The 16,691-nt window shown below is 38.4% G+C and overlaps 3 protein-coding genes and 1 long non-coding RNA gene across 4 annotated transcripts; 2 read left to right on the top strand and 2 right to left on the bottom strand.

The window, feature by feature from the left end:
- Positions 1-762: 762 nt before the first annotated feature.
- On the bottom strand, positions 763-1,395 carry LOC121990844. Its single transcript, XM_042544905.1, has one exon. It carries the CDS (start codon positions 1,393-1,395, stop codon positions 763-765), a length of 633 nt encoding a protein of 210 aa, XP_042400839.1.
- A 775-nt stretch (positions 1,396-2,170) lies between these two features.
- Positions 2,171-7,431, top strand: LOC121992255 (DNA replication licensing factor MCM5). The gene is made up of 19 exons (XM_042546495.1): positions 2,171-2,388; positions 2,471-2,585; positions 2,700-2,843; positions 2,941-3,120; positions 3,207-3,305; positions 3,375-3,502; positions 3,587-3,692; positions 3,763-3,897; positions 4,005-4,082; positions 4,746-4,850; positions 5,091-5,182; positions 5,282-5,414; positions 5,519-5,614; positions 5,690-5,781; positions 5,861-5,951; positions 6,346-6,455; positions 6,702-6,831; positions 6,927-7,028; positions 7,116-7,431. The coding sequence occupies exons 1-19, from the start codon at positions 2,225-2,227 to the stop codon at positions 7,197-7,199; spliced, it is 2,184 nt and encodes a 727-aa protein (XP_042402429.1). The 5' UTR covers positions 2,171-2,224; the 3' UTR covers positions 7,200-7,431.
- A 905-nt stretch (positions 7,432-8,336) lies between these two features.
- Positions 8,337-11,518, top strand: LOC121992256 (NADP-dependent glyceraldehyde-3-phosphate dehydrogenase-like). Its single transcript, XM_042546496.1, has 9 exons — positions 8,337-8,922; positions 9,098-9,291; positions 9,382-9,510; positions 9,582-9,701; positions 9,776-9,912; positions 10,042-10,197; positions 10,319-10,697; positions 10,772-10,888; positions 10,961-11,518. Exons 1-9 carry the CDS (start codon positions 8,577-8,579, stop codon positions 11,072-11,074), a joined length of 1,692 nt encoding a protein of 563 aa, XP_042402430.1. The 5' UTR covers positions 8,337-8,576; the 3' UTR covers positions 11,075-11,518.
- A 671-nt stretch (positions 11,519-12,189) lies between these two features.
- Positions 12,190-14,168, bottom strand: LOC121992257. Its single transcript, XR_006114828.1, has 4 exons — positions 13,635-14,168; positions 13,082-13,159; positions 12,633-12,987; positions 12,190-12,555 (listed from the first exon to the last, which is right to left on the bottom strand). It is a non-coding gene; the product is annotated as an uncharacterized LOC121992257 (long non-coding RNA).
- Positions 14,169-16,691: the final 2,523 nt, after the last annotated feature.

The raw sequence follows: 16,691 nt of genomic DNA on the forward strand, positions 1-16,691 counted from the left end.
AGACAATGCTGAGTAAAAAAAAAAACATAGACCATAAATTATACTCAATAAAACATCATATAGAAATGTATACAGAAGCAAACAGATACAAGTATTAGCATTTAAGCTTATATGACATTTCAACATTCAGAAGAAAAAAAATGAACACAACCATCTACGTAAAACAAACCTTACTTGAACTTAAAAACATAGGATATCATGTATACACCTGCATCTTCCCTACCAATATCAAAGCATGATACCACCCAATATTGATGGAAATCTTGACAGAGTGCTAATATATGATGGAACTTAAGTTGTGATGGTGGTAATAGTCTTAGCAGTAAACGTACTAGAGCCGGTAGAAACACTAATAGTACAACAGTTCGAGGAGCAGTAGTGCTAGTAGTAATGGTAGAAGGAAAGAGTTGTGATGGTGGGAGTAGTAGTAACGCTAGTATTCGTACTAGTAGTAGAAGAGTTGTGGTGGTAGTAATAGGAAAGAGTTACGATGGTGGTGGTGGTAGTAGTTGTAGGCCTAAATTTCTCCAAATCACATCTTCCTTTTGAAAAAATAGAGGAAGATAAGTAACCAGAGAAGTCTATGGAAGAAAACTACCTGAAAGTGAATCTTGTCAAGAGCCACCATACTACTATCTTCTCTTTTTTTCCATATAAGGGCTTATGACCTAAATCACCATTTCCACATACTTTCATCATTAAAACGGAGCCTTTCGCCACTAAGATTGCATCTTACCGACCACTGTTTGGAATCCAGGTCGATTAGTATACTCCAACGCTCTCCTTAAGGATCCTTGAAGCAAGTTCGTTGTTGACTGAGATACCATCAGCCTTTTTTAGGAAAAAAGAAGGAAAAGGGAGAGAACTAGGAGCGGGGGATGCAGTAAAGTACGCCGGCCCGGCGTACGGGGACGCCCGAGCGACGAAGGAAACCTTATTTGCAAGGAGCTGAGCTAACCGAACCGTAGAGCAAAGGGTCGAACCATCAACCCCCGGCCTCGGAGCGACGGTAGGAAACGCGCCCAGCTTCAGCTCCTCTCCTCGCTTCAAGATCCTTATTTCCTGCATCACAAGAGGCTTCCGCGGGCGCGGCTTGGCTTCTAGGCCCAGCCCATCAGTGCGCATATGCGTCGATCTTCGTGGATCGAGAGGCGCGTTCGCTGATCTACCTGATTTCGGAGCCTGAGAAGATGGAGAGCGAGCACGGGGGCCAGATCCACACCGACAAGATTTTGGAGGAAGAACTGGGTAGAAGGATGGAAGAGAGGAAGAAGGAGAAGGCCGTGGCGATTTCTTGCGGCGGTGTTTCACGGGAAGCGGAGGGGATGATTTGAAGGCATCGAGATGGTGGCGATTTCTCAGGCAATCCTGAGATCGGAGGACCGCCGTGGTCATTAGGGCACAAACTGTTTGGGAAAACTGGAAAAGAGGAGAAGAATGATGTCAAAAGACGAAATACCCTTGAAGCCCATCTTATAGAGGCCAACACGTCCGATATTGGAAATGTCCGTCCGCACTGTTATTTCTGTGCGTCAACCGCCTTGGCCAGATAAGGTCCCATCATGTGCGTCTATCGGCCACGAATCCACTCGATCGCTGCTCGCACGATGATAAACATGAGGACGGCTTCTTAATTAGCTACGTATACGACGCGTCGGAGCACACAACTCATGAAAGCAATCAGCGAAGGGAATGCATACAATAGTCCTTAACTTTGACATATATTTACAAGAAGACCAACAGCTGCTAGGTGCTCATATGGATCAAAACAGATCGTACGTCACCAATCGAAGGGCTGGAGATGACAATGATGTTTCAGGAATAACCAGTTGGCAGATGGGCAAATTGACAAGTGGTGGTCCCAGCAGTTACGTTTGACGTTGGGAGTGAGGAGGGGAACGGGTAGGAATCTGGTTCGTAGGCCACGATCTCGTCGTCTTGTAACAACAGCTGTCAAGTCGGTGGCGGACAATTATCGCCTGTGTTTTGGCATTTCTTGCTTATTAATTATCTTTTCTGTGGGCTTCAAACCTTTCTTCGGCCTTATGGGTTTTCCAGCTTAAAGGGCCCTTTACAAGTCCATCGGATCCGCCATCTGACTCTTCCCGCCAACAACCCCTACCTTCCCGCCAAAAATGCCCATTCATTGAAGATATCTAAACCTTCCCCGCAGCATCAATGCTCCCTCGTTCGGCCGTTGCCCTGCGAGAGAGAGAGAGGAGAGATGTCGGGGTGGGATGAAGGGGCGGTGTTCTACAGCGACCAGGCGCAGTTCCCTCGTGGCGGCGGAGACCCCGATCAGGGCTCCATCACACGTCACACTGCCCTCCGCAAGTTTAAGGAATTCCTCCGTGGTTTTCATGGCCAAAAAGGCGACTTCCCCTACCGGTAACCTTTAAAAAACTAATCTTTCACTCGTAATATTCCATTCTCCTCTCTTTGAAGTCTTACTCTGCTTTGGAACTCGCAGGGAGAGCCTCGTCCACAATCCCGACCATCTTACAGTGGCTATGGAGGACCTTGACGACTTCGACGCTGTTCTCTCAGACAAGATACGCAAGCTCCCTGCCGATTATCTTCCCCTGGTAAGCCATTTCTACGCTGATTGTTACTTATTTTTAATTGGTAACTTTGGGGTTCTGGATTCCCGTTTCCTGATCAGCGCATGTTGAGAAAGGAACCTTTTTCTCTTTGCCTAGTTTGAAGCTGCCGCCGCCGAGGTACTTGCTAGTCTGAGATTAAAGGTCGCCACAGAGGGGGGCGAAATGGAGGAACCAGCCGTGGGAGAAGTTCAGATCTTTCTCTCTTCCAAGGAGAGTTCGACATCTATGAGATCAATTGGGGTTTGTATTTTTCCTGATATTCCTATAAGATTTTTTGTTGTTGTTCTTTTACTTAAAAATTTTCCCGTCTTGATCATTTGTTGAATGCTGGCTGCAGTCTGAGTCAATGTCAAGGCTTGTTAAGATAGCTGGGATTACGATTGCTGCTTCTAGAGTAAAAGCCAAGGCTACGTACGTGACACTGATGTGTAAGAATTGCAAAACCCTAAAGACGGTGCCTTGTCGTCCGGGGCTTGGTGGGGCGATTGTTCCCCGTTCCTGTGACCATGTACCTCAGGTAGCGAGATTGTCTTTTTCATAATAATTTATGATCCAAATAAATTGGACCTGGTTGCTTTAGGTTCTCTTTACTCTTTTACATAGGCTGGTGAAGAACCTTGTCCTTTGGACCCTTGGATAGTCGCACCAGACAAGAGCAAATATGTTGATCTCCAGACCCTTAAACTGCAGGAGAATCCCGAGGTTGGTAATTCTCTTGTTTTTTTGCGAGTTAAAACAATGTCGGATTTTTTTTAATTGGTTGGCTTTCAGGATGTCCCTACTGGAGAACTTCCAAGAAACATGCTTCTCTCGGTGGATAGGCATCATGTTCAAACTATTGCACCTGGCACAAGGTTGACGGTCATAGGCATTTATAGTGTCTTCCAATCATCTGCAGTGTAAGAGTGAAGTGAACCAATTGAAGCTTTTATCTATTTCGTTATGCTTTGATGGTTAAGTAAATTACTATTTGGCTTCTCCAGCCAGAAGGGGGGTGTTGGAGTTAAACAAGCTTATATTAGAGTGGTTGGACTGGAACAAACCAGTGGAGCAAATTCTAATGGTCCATCAAACTTCACTTTAGATGAGGCAAGAACCTTTGGTAATGTTTTTTTGAATTTACATGTGATAATTAAAAACTATTTTTTCCATTGACCAGGAGCTAGAATTTAAAGAATTTGCGCAGAGGCCTGATGCATATGCCAAGTTATGTTCATTGATTGCTCCATCAATATATGGCCATGTTGATGTCAAGAAAGCTCTGGCTTGTTTGCTATTTGGGGGTTCAAGGAAGGTATGGTGATTGGTCTCAGCAGTTTGATTAAAATAATGAATGCAGATTTCCAACCATACACACATATATGCATATAAGTATGCAATATTTGTTTTTCCAAACTACAGAGGCTCCCAGACGGTGTTCGATTAAGAGGAGATGTCCATGTGCTGTTATTGGGTGATCCTTCAACTGCAAAATCACAGGTTGTGTTCTTGTTCTAGAGATTCAATCTATTCTATACTCTTTTGTTTTTTTTATAATCTGTTGATTAGTGCTAGTTCTAGAGCACATTATGCTCTAGATTTTAATAGAAGATGTTTGTAGCTTTCTTAGCCTGAGAGAAGTTGATGATTGCTTCTGGAGGTACCATGATTTAAGGTTGTGAATGTATTATATAAACATTGAGATAAATTCTGATTTAAAAAATTAGAGATAGAGCTTCGTTTGCCTTTATCAGAGAGAAGTTGTGCTTCTGCTTTTTAGAAAATGTCTTGTTATTTTTTAAATGTGCTTTTCTGCATATCTGTTTGTCTATTCCTGATCTTTTTGTTATTTTGTGCATTCTTCAACGTTTCAGTTCATTCATCTTCTTTCTGTTTTTTGTTTTCACTACACAATCTCATCAATCTATCATATTCTGTTTTGTGAACCTTATTTGTTATTGCTGGTTCTAAAATAGTAGTATACTAAGGGTAAAGAGACTGTTGTTCTTACTAGTCAAATAAGGAAATTGACAATGTTTCTGTTTTTGTTTTGTTGAATTACTATTTATTAGCCCACCAATTGTTAACTAGGGTTGTTTTTTTCTTCCAAGTCTTTGATTTACTTCATATGTTTATTATTTGATGATTTTGCTCATTTTCCAGTTTCTAAAATTTGTGGAGAAAACTGCTCCAGTAGCTGTTTATACTTCAGGAAAAGGTTCATCTGCTGCTGGTCTAACCGCATCAGTGATTCGTGATAGTAGCTCTGTAAGTTCTGGTCTCTCTAAACTTTGTTCTATTTTCTGTTCTGTGCCCTTTCCTTTTTTCTTGTTCTGTTCTCCACTTAACCATATGTATGAAGTGAATTTGAGTATTATTAACAAAAAAAAAAATTATACCATTACAATTTTAGATCAGGATCAGGCTTTACATATCAACAATTATGTGGGATAAAAACATGCTAGTAAAATCTTCTCTACTAACTACAACTTGAAATTCTGTTCTCAGCGTGAATTTTATTTGGAAGGTGGTGCCATGGTTTTAGCAGATGGCGGTGTAGTCTGTATTGATGAATTTGACAAAATGAGGCCTGAAGATAGGTAAAAGTCTATGGGATTCAGTTTGAGTCTCATTTTTTTTCCAGGGTTCTTGTATAATTTTTTGGAACCTTGTTCCATGCACAAAATTCTTTTCTTCAGAGTTGCAATTCACGAAGCCATGGAACAGCAAACTATTTCTATTGCTAAAGCAGGAATAACCACAGTACTCAATTCCAGAACATCAGTGCTTGCTGCTGCTAATCCTCCATCTGGACGGTATGATGATCTCAAAGTAAGTTAGTTTAACTTTTTAAATTTGCTAAGGGCTTAGTTATTTTAGTTAATTACTCAGTATAAAAGAAGTTCAGTTGCTTAGATGAGTTCTTGTTTTTTCAGAGCACACAGGATAATATTGATTTGCAGACAACCATTCTCTCTAGATTTGATCTTATCTTCATTGTGAAAGATGTCAGAATGTATGAGCAAGATAAGGTGCATATTAATTTAAGATTTGTGCTGGAATTATGTGCTGTTTCTCAGATCGACTTAAATTTATGTATCATGCAGAAAATTGCAAGTCATATTATCAAAGTGCACGCAAGTGGTGCTACAACCACTAAAAGTACTGATGTTGCAGAAGGGGAAAATTGGCTGAAGCGGTATTTATTTTTCTCATAATCAATCTTTTTTTTTTCCATATACACAGCATGTATAAGCTCTAAACTCAATCTGTAAAAGGTACATTGAGTATTGCCGGGTCACATGTGAACCACGACTATCAGAAAAGGCTGCTGAATTTTTGCAACATAAGTATGTGGAAATCAGACAGGTATGCTTTAGTCAACTCAAGATCATTGTGTACTGTGTAACATGGGGGTCAAGATCAATCAGTATGGATAAAATCTTCTTAGTTGGATTAAGATCTGTATCAATCCGATATTTCTTGAGAAGTTGGTCATTTTACATAAATTGTGTGATAAAGAAATGAGGTACACTAGTAAATATATTAAATCAATTGAAATTTAGTCAAATCGAGATTGAAAAAGATGAATCAACTTAAAGTTTATCAGATTAGGTTGATTTAAGAAATGTTGATTCATCAATCTAATTTCTTGCAACTGCATCTTGTGGTGAACACATTAAGAGGGGGGGATAGTCTTTGCTCGTCTGGAATTGATTTGTTTTAAGTATTTGTAACTCCTTACTGTACTCTTCATGTGTAGAGAATGAGGCAACAGGCTCATGATACAGGAAAACCTTCTGCAATTCCAATTACTGTCAGGCAGTTTGAAGCAATCATACGTTTGAGTGAATCTCTTGCAAAGATGAGGCTGTAAGTTGTATTTATTTGATGAAAAGCTCACGTCCTTGATAATTCATCATTATGATCAACCTGCATTAATCCCAATTATTTCCATCAGATGTTGTCCTTTATAGTGTTGGGAAATCATATTGCTCCATATTCTGTTTCAAGAATTATCATGTGACTGCTAATTGTTTGGAGTTAGTGAAACATTAGCTTGAAAAATGCAAGTTATAACCAATTGAATATTTGTGCTAAATGCCCCTATGAACTCAGGGCTTCTGTCGCTACTGAAGAACATGTGAAAGAGGCATTCAGGTTGTTTGAAGTTTCCACGATGGATGCTGCTCGTTCTGGAATAAACGAGCATTTAAATTTATCCCCTGAGATGGCCAATGAAATCAAGGTAGAATGGCTGTGGCTAGCGTTCTTATGAACAATGGCTTCACTATTTATTGCAATCATTATCTTCTTGAATAACTCTTCAAATTTCATGGACAGCAAGCTGAGACACAAATAAAGAGAAGAATGGGAATTGGAACCCGCATATCTGAAAGGCGTCTCATAGACGATCTTACTAGAATGGGCCTGAATGAATCCATTGTAAGGAAATTAAGCTTAGATTATGATCCCATTTTTCATCTGCTTGATGATACTTTTAACTCTTTTTATCTCTGCTTGATATTTCAGGTGAGGAGGGCTCTTTTGATAATGCATCAAAGAGAGGAGGTAGAGTATAAGAGGGAGCATCGAGTCATAGTGCGGAAAGCATGATGAACAATTCACTGACATCCCAGTGTTTTAGGGTGCTGACCAACTTGATTTTTATAGAACACATTGCAATGTATTCAGTCTCCTTAATCCGATTGTTTATGTGTGACTTAAGAGTCAACTTCGACTGTTCGTGCTAAAGTGCTGAATGTCCCACAGGAGGGTGAGGATAGTGAACTTTATTGTAGTTTGTATTTGGCTTTCCTATCTGTAATGTGATTGTTCAGGGTCGACAGATTTACGTATTGCAGTGATTGATCGGTAAGAATGCATGAGCATAAGCCATTCCTGTGCTCGCAATCTAGGGGTTGATGCTCAATGCGTTGCCATCCATCACCCTTTCAATTTTCAATCTGTCACAAGCATTTGCTATCCAAGAGACCTCTGACTCTGGAGCACAAACCATTATTTTCCTTAGCCATGCATCTTTCTGAGAGCGCATAGGCTCTGTGCATGTTTAGCCTAGGCTGCTAGATGACCTGATCTGACCAATAACCAAACACTTGTAATAAGAATCCGAGGACCTGAGACCTGACCAGTTTATCACTTGGATCGGCCTCCTTGGTATGTCTTGATTTGAATGATTAGGTTAATCATCCATATCTGTCATCTTAGAAAAATAACGGAGTACAAGCAGAAACATGATGGGAACAACAATGTTGATTTCCTTGAGTGTCATTAAGAATGATGTGATGGAATCCCTTGGCGTAAACAACATGTTCATTTATTAATATATTCGACGCTAATGCATAAAAAATACTGAAGATTCGGCTTCTTCTTTATTCATACTTGCTTTTTATGCTAAAATCCACAAAAAGATGAAGAACAAAAGAATCGAGGCGAATCTTTCTAGATAACTTTAAGGTAAACAAAATAATAATATAGCAAATGTTCCCCCAATACAGACACCGTCGAATTGGTTTAAAGGTTAAAGCTTGTACACGAGCAAGAAGGGATGGGATGATTTAACTTATGACAGTATCTAGAAGCCTGACGTAGGAGGATAGCTCAGCTCAGGTGCGCATTTATGAATTATAATAAATGTACAATAACATTAATAAATATAAATTGGCGATAAAAGCCATAGGTGTCATTCGTATTTGCTTCTCCGACCGTCTTGGAGTTCTCATCTCAGCCCATTCCCTGATTTGTAGGCTTGATTAATAATGAGCTCGTGGCTTCATTTCCTTATTTATTTGCCATCGCGCGAGCACAGAAAGGTGGAGGGGAAAGGCGGAGGAGCCCGGGGGCTAGCAGAGCAGGAGGCGGTACCGGTGCGTACGTCGCACGCCGTCACTTCCCGCCGAAGGTCCATGGCGATTTAGTAGCCTTCAACCGACCCGCGGCCTTCTGAGAAGCTCCCTCGTTGCTTTTCTTTTCATGGCCCAGCTTGCTCTCCGCGTTGTGTGGCCCTCGTCTCCCCTCCATAATCCTGCCCGCCGCCACCATCTCTCCTCCCCTGCTCCTCATTTTCTCAGTCTGATGCCGCGCCTCCTCGTCGCTCGCTCGGCGCTGCTGCGGACGTCGGTGGAGGAAGAGAAGAGGGCGTTCGAGGCGGTGGTTGTGAAAGAATCTGCCATGGCCGGGTCGGGCGTGTTCACCGACATCATCGACGAGAACCAGGTGTTCAAATACTACGCCGAAGGGGAGTGGAAGAAATCCGCCTCCGGGAAAACAGTCTCCATTGTCAATCCCACCACCCGCAAGACTCAATACAGTGTCCAAGGTCGGGTCTTTCAATCCCTGCTTGCTTTCCTCAAAAAAAAAATTCAACTTTTTAAAAAAAGAAATCAGAAATCCCGTTGATTAAATCACTCCTTACTGTACTTCTAAATCTCATGAGTGACTTCAGAGGTGTTTGTTCTGAATCTGCTAATGTGCTTTGTGTGTGTCTATGACAGCATGCACACAGGAAGAGGTGAACAAGGTGATGGAGGCCGCCAAGGCAGCACAGAAGCAGTGGGCACGGACGCCGCTGTGGAAGCGGGCAGAGCTCCTCCACAAAGCCGCGGAGATCCTTAAAGAGAACAAGGACCCAATAGCCGAGTGCCTTGTCAAGGAGATTGCTAAACCAGCAAAGGATGCTGTCACTGAAGTAGGCTTTACGTTTCTTACCATTTAGACTGTTTACTCTGGTTTTATATATCATATTTAGATTATTTACGTTGGGGCTGTTGACTTCAAGGTGGTGAGGTCTGGTGACTTGCTATCATACACCGCTGAGGAAGGAGTGAGAATACTTGGAGAGGGCAAGCTCTTGCTCTCAGATAGCTTCCCTGGTAATGAGCGCAACAAGTACTGCCTCACTTCCAAGGTGCTCTGCAAATCCATTGAAGTCCATAAGAAAACTTTGCACATTCTGATTTTAAATTTTGCTTCTTGCAGATCCCTCTTGGGATTGTATTGGCTATCCCTCCTTTCAACTATCCTGTAAACTTGGCAGTCTCCAAGATTGGTCCTGCACTAATTGCTGGCAACTCCTTGGTGCTCAAGCCCCCTACTCAGGTATGTGCTTAATCCGCAGTGTTTTCTATGGTCCTGGTTCGTGATGCAACTTCAACTGTTAATCCTTTGATCAGGGTTCTGTGGCTGCTCTTCACATGGTGCACTGCTTTCACCTTGCCGGTTTCCCAAAGGGCCTCATCAGCTGTATCACAGGCAAAGGTTCAGAGATCGGTGACTTCATGACAATGCACCCTGGAGTAAATTGCATCAGGTAATCGCAACATGCTTGGGTATTTCTAACTTAGATGAACTTGTTTTTCTTTTTCTTTTTCTTTTTCATTCAAGTGTTTTCTCCTATAGTGATTGATTTCGATAGATATTGCGCTGCTGGTCATTACAGTTTCACGGGAGGCGATACCGGGATTGCCATTTCAAAGAAAGCTGGAATGATCCCTCTGCAGATGGAGCTAGGTGGGAAGGATGCATGCATTGTTCTTGAGGATGCTGATCTTGACTTGGTTGCTACAAACATTGTACAAGGAGGCTACTCTTACAGGTCATGTATCAGAGTTGAATGTTTATCAATATTGTTGTTGTTTACTCTTATATCAGTATCTATTTTCTAATCCACTTGCATAGAAGTGACTAATATTACTTACTTTTTTTAATCATCACAGTGGACAAAGATGCACAGCTGTTAAGGTGGTTCTGATCATGGAATCGGTAGCTGATGAATTCGTCGAGAAGGTGAATGCTAAAATGGCGAAGTTGAGTGTTGGGACACCGGAGGAAAACTGTGACATTACTCCGGTCATATCGGAATCATCTGCAAACTTCATAGAAGGTCTGGTTATGGATGCCAAGGAGAAAGGAGCCACCTTCTGCCAGGAGTACAAGAGGGAGGGCAATCTCATCTGGCCATTGCTCTTGGATCATGTCCGGGCCAACATGAGAATTGCTTGGGAGGAGCCCTTCGGACCGGTCTTGCCAGTGATCAGAATCCGCTCCGTCAAGGAAGCTATCCACCATTGCAATGCCAGCAACTTTGGCCTCCAGGTATGCCACTGATTCAGTACCTTTGAGATTAATGTTCTGCATCAACCACTGACTGATAGCTGAACATGTACTAGGGATCTGTCTTCACAAAAGATATCAATAAGGCAATAACGATCGGCGATGCAATCGAATCAGGAACAATTCAGATAAATTCAGCACCAGCTCGAGGGCCTGACCATTTCCCCTTCCAGGTAAATGCAAGTTTGTGCTACTGCAATGATCACTTATTCTTCAATTTTTTCTCATGGCCTTCTTTGTTTCAGGGTTTGAAAGACAGTGGCATTGGCTCACAGGGGATAGTTAACAGTATCAATATGATGACAAAGATCAAAAGCCTTGTGATCAACCTACCATCTCCATCTTACACCATGGGGTAGATGGTTCCACTGGTCAAATAACATAATAAATTTTTATGATATGAGTTTATAGATTTAAGTTTTGTATTAAGCTGTATCAATAAAATAAAATCATAAAAGATATAGGTTGCCTTGTACTCGATATTCATGGCACATTATCATTTGGTGAAGAATACTTGAGAAATCATTAGTACTCGACCTTCAACCATCTATTTTAACCGTATAACTTTCCCACTTATCTATCGTGAGATTAGTGTAAGAATCCAATCTTTTAATTTCTTCAACAAAAGATGGTTTTTTAAATATCGGAAACACATAAGTAGTTACAGATACAACATTATCATCAATCTCGTATCAATATGCATTAGAAGATAATAATAGACAAGGGCACCGCACAAGAAAGAACAGATATAAAGCTAAAGGATGAATACAGCTCCAGGCGTGACTGAATAAAGACTGGTGCTATCGAATTGTCAATAACCTTTGAAACAAATGATGGAACGATGGGTATTATTGAGCTTTCATTCGCACAGTCCACATACAGAGGGAAGCCAACCACTTCATCAGAATAACATCGATCTCAGGAGATGAATCATCCAAGATGGTCCTGCACTGTGCAACCCAACCGGAACAAAGGCAGCCATGGATAGATGCGTTCCTATGTATCATAGCAAAGCAACCAAGCTGAGTAATGTCGAGCCTGGGAGGATCAGCCCGGCTCTATCAAAGTTTTCCACCGACCACTAGGATAAATCAGGAAGCACTAGCGGCAGACAGTCCAGAATCCCAGCATCCCTTAGTTGCACAAGCTATTGAAGTGAGTGGAACTGAACTAAACTAGCAAATCAAGCTTGTTTAATAAGAACTTGTTGTAGTTTTGTTTTTCATAGATTCATCTACTTGAGAATTTTCTTGTTATACCATCTTGAGAATATGTCTTAGAATAAACAATGCCCTTTGATGAAATCGCTAGGGTCGGCTAGATTTTAGTCATTATAAAGGTGCCAAGGTTTGTCAACATATCTATCACTTGCTCAGTTGACATCTATGTGACAGAATAGAATTCATTTGCGAGTCAAACTGCCAAAATTCAAGTGGATCTTCTCCAGAAGATCAGAACTAGCAAAAGTATCATGTAGATCGAATAGAGACAAACCAACTAGCTTATTCACAAAATATTTTTAGATGAACTGCACCGTGGCAGTAGATAGAATATTCATAGATTTATCCGTTTGTAACAAGAATACAGTTGCGTTCTCCATCTCACCTTGTATGAGCTAGTGACAACTAAAAGCAAAGTTTCCCATCAAACTTCAAACCTCCAACACCAGTGGGTCTCGCCAAGAGAGTTTTCTCTTACCAATCTTCTTGGAGTTGTTTCCAGGATCTCTACAAATAGCCAACTTATCTTTTGAGCCCCCTCCAATCATAGGCACTCTATTGAACTTCTGCATTTGCTTGTGATTCTGCTCCAACTTAAACTGGTTCATTTCTTGCCCATTCTGCAATTAGTAATTGAATTAGCACTGTGAGTCGAGAAATGATGAAATATATGAGTTGTTGGGCACCATCACTGTACCTTAAAAGCTACTTCATTCACACCTAGCGTTGCTGAAGTGCTAGCATTTGCAGCTTCCATTACCCTGAAGTGCGTTGATGAAGATTGTACAAAGCACAGGGATTCGGCTGGCCTTTTCCGAGATGTCTTTGTAAACTGACACTGAGATGTATGTGTATTCAAAGAATTCAAATTGTAGTTACTTGTACGTGCAGCTTCAGATGGTTTGGGCTTCTTTCCTGTAGGAGGCTTTCCGCTGAGAACAAGCTTGTTCCCAGGTTGATCAATGATCACGGGCTCTGTGTCAGATGGCTCCTTCAATCTAAATTGCTGACATTGGTTTGCAGATAGAATCTCATATTTTCTTCTCAAAAATCTAGGATGTGAAATTCAAATTAGGCAATTATCATTATAAAACCAGATGAAAATCTCAACTATGAATGATTCATGTTGCAACAAAAATTGACTACCTGACTTCAGACAAGAGTCTCCGTTTCTTTTGTCTCGTCTCCACTCTCCACCAGTCTCCTCTTCTTTTCTTCAGTTTCCTGCAAAATTAAAACTGTCAAGAATCCTAATAAATTGTTGACTGGGGCAACAGAAATTGAAATACAAATGGGTTCAAGATTGCAACCCTTTTCATCTAGTAGCGCAATTTTATTGCTGTGGAAACATAAATATATCGATCGGAGACTCTGATCAAGAGGTCTCGTTAAATCCGTGATTGGATATGGAAAATTCCACAATCAACATCTAAATCCATCGACCAAATTGTCAGAACGAAATGCATAAGAACACACATTTGATCGAATAGAAACCAATTCAATTCGGATAACTAGAAGCAAATTATATGAATCGATCGGAATGCAAACGGGGAAACAATACGAAGGCAATAATCTTTCGGCGACGCAAATCCGAAAAAATCCCTCTTTTGAATTTATCTGACGCAGGATTCGAGAAACCTAAAATCTAGAGCACATCCCCCAATCAAAGCGAAATGAAATTCCAGAGAACGCATCTCACCTTAATCAATTCCATGTAATCTTGAAAGAGCGATTGGAATCTGAATCTTTTCCTGACATCGTCGCCATTAGGGGCAGCGCAAGAAGTGGATGGCGATGTCTCCTCGGCGACCCTCCTCATCTTCTTCTTCTTCGAAACAAGCGGACAAAGAAGGGACGATGAAGACAAGAGAGGTAGATATAGAGAAGGGGCGTAGGGTAAGCGAAGGCGGTTGCGGAGAAAAAAGGAAGGTTGTTTCTGCACCTTCTCGTCTTGGCTTTCATTGACCAGGGCAAAATCCAAAAGCGAGCACCCGCCATGCGATCTTTCTCCTTTGATGATTTGATTTGCTCGATTCCTTCCATGCTTGACTCTTTCTCCTCCTCTAATCTCTCGCTTGCCACCTCCGATCTTGTTTCCCTGCGTCGATCAACTTTTTATTTTTATTTTTTTGCTCGATTTATTCGGAACTCTTCTCAATCGCCATTGACATGTTCATGGATGGGTGACGCTGCGCCGGATGAGGTCGAAGGGAAGCCGTGCAATTGAATCCATATTTCCAACATTTTAAATATAGTTATATATATATATATATATAATTTTGTTTTCTTTTACACTGAATGAATTGAAAACTTAATTTTATTTTTTAGATTAAAAATGGAATTATTGTATTGTTGTAGTGGTTTTAAAAGTTGTAAACAATTTTCGTTTTTTTGAAAGTATAAAGGTGAGAAAAATAATCTTACATATTCAGAAAGAATTTTTATTAGAAAAATAAAAAAAAGGAAACAAAAGTGTAATTATTTTGTAAAAAATAAAGAATTAAGTACGTAATTGAGAATGCATTTAATTATTTTTTATAGGGTAACAACACTTTTTTATTTGTGTTATTATTAAAAGGATGCCTTTAAAAAATATATTAAAAACATTGCATTTTATTTTTCATGATGTTTATTCAATATTATTATAATAATTTTAATGTTTATAACAATACTATCTTAACTTATCTACAACCTAAAATTGCTACCGTAGATTAAAATTTTAAAATTTAAATCCTAAAATTTTTCTGACTTCAATTAAAATCTAACTAACACTAGTTAAAATTATTCTAAACTTTTTCAAGCAATTTTTGAAATTTGGGGATCAGGAGTGCAAAGGAATTGAATCCAATTAGAACATGTTCAATATTTTTTTTAATTCAAATTTGAATTCATAATATTTTATTTAATTATTCAGTAGTCACTCACAACTCCTTGAATGATCAAACTCTATTTATTTTTTAAGTTTTATTTCAAACTTTGAGTCAAAATTATTTATATTTTCAAATTTTAATTCGAATTCAAATATTACATAAACTTGAATATTAATATTTCTATATTATTAGGATTACATAATTTGGTTAGTCTCGCCCTTAATTAGGTTTATGCCTATAATGATTTTTATAATATTATGCTGAAAAAGTATTTTTAAATTATAAAAACACCGTTTTAATATATATTTTTTTTCAACATAGAAGAACTCCTTTCTATAACGAAAATAAAACACCCTTTAGCCTTTTATTTATTTAGTCGTAAGATATAAATAGTATTTTAAGATTAATTAGGCATTGTTTCTTAGAATTTAAATCATGTTTAATCTTTACATTTTTTTTTGATTTGCTTTCTAAATATATAAGGAAAAAAAGCTTGATTATAAATAGAATATTTTAAATTCACACATTCTCAAATAATTGAATAGAAAAAGAGAATGATCATTGTGATTAACAAATTAAGTTTTTTAAGATGCTTAGACAAAATAAAAATAAAAATAAATAAAATCATGAATGATGATCTTATCGAATTCTTTTGAAAAAATGTCATTATACCAAAAACAATAATGACAAAAATTACATAAAACAAAAAATAAAATAAAATTCTTTAAAAAACACATAACATGCTTATGATCAGGGCGGGCCCTGAGACATATCACCCGTGTGATGGCCAAGGGCCCTCAATTTTTTGGAGCCTCAAATTTGACATGCATATATAATATATAGATTGCTTTAATAAAACTTAAAAATATATTTGATTAGATTATTTTAATAAAAGTCTAAAAATATATATATTGTTGAATTGTTTTAATAAAGGTTAAAAAAATATATTTTCTATTAAAAATTAAGAAAAAAAAGGAAGGTAAACGATTCTTTTTTTCTCTTTCCAACATTTTATTTCTTGTGCAATTCTTTCTTCATTAATTTATTTACAGGAGTCATAAGATTTTAAATAGTAAAGAATGAATTTTGAACGTCAATTTCCTCCTATATTGTCCTTTGAATCTCTTCTAATTAAATTAGAAAAATTTATTAATTTTAATTTCATCAACATAAATCATTCATCAATATATAAACTTATAAGGTAAGTTACCTACTTATCTATATTTTTTCTTATTATTAATATTCAATATTGATTTTTAATATTGTATTGGAGTCAATATTTTATGATTTTTACAAATTTGAAAGAGTTTAAATAAATCATCCTAATTTTAATCATCATAGAATAAGTTATATCGATTGCTTCAAGCACAAACCATGCTTTATTGTTCTTTGACTATTATTTTCACTGCTTGTATTTATTTCATTGTTAGTTTTGTTATTGGTTTTGTGTGTTTTATTTTTACACTTAAAATTTATAATACAAACATGTTTCTAAAAAAATATCAATCTTGGAATTAGAAAAGAAACAAAAGAAAAAGAGTGGAATAGATTATTAAAACTTACAAAGGTATTTTTTTGTAAGTTTTTTAAAGCTAGCAATAAAAATTCAGTTGATGAATTGCAAGAAGAAAGTCAAGAAGAACTAAATGATCATGTAACAAATGAGCAACAATCGAGTAATCAAGAAGAATTAAATAATCATGCAATCAATGAGGGAAAAGAATTGAGAGAAAATGATGATCATAATCATGCAACGAATGAACAGGAAGAATTGAGAGAAAATGAAAATCATAATCATGCAATGAATGAACAAGAAGAATTGAGAAAAAATGATGATAATGATTTGAATGTAAATATCTTGACAATTTTATGTATCGAAAATGAGT

This window comes from Zingiber officinale, chromosome 6B, assembly GCF_018446385.1.
Source record: "Zingiber officinale cultivar Zhangliang chromosome 6B, Zo_v1.1, whole genome shotgun sequence".
Taxonomy (NCBI): Eukaryota; Viridiplantae; Streptophyta; class Magnoliopsida; order Zingiberales; family Zingiberaceae; genus Zingiber; species Zingiber officinale.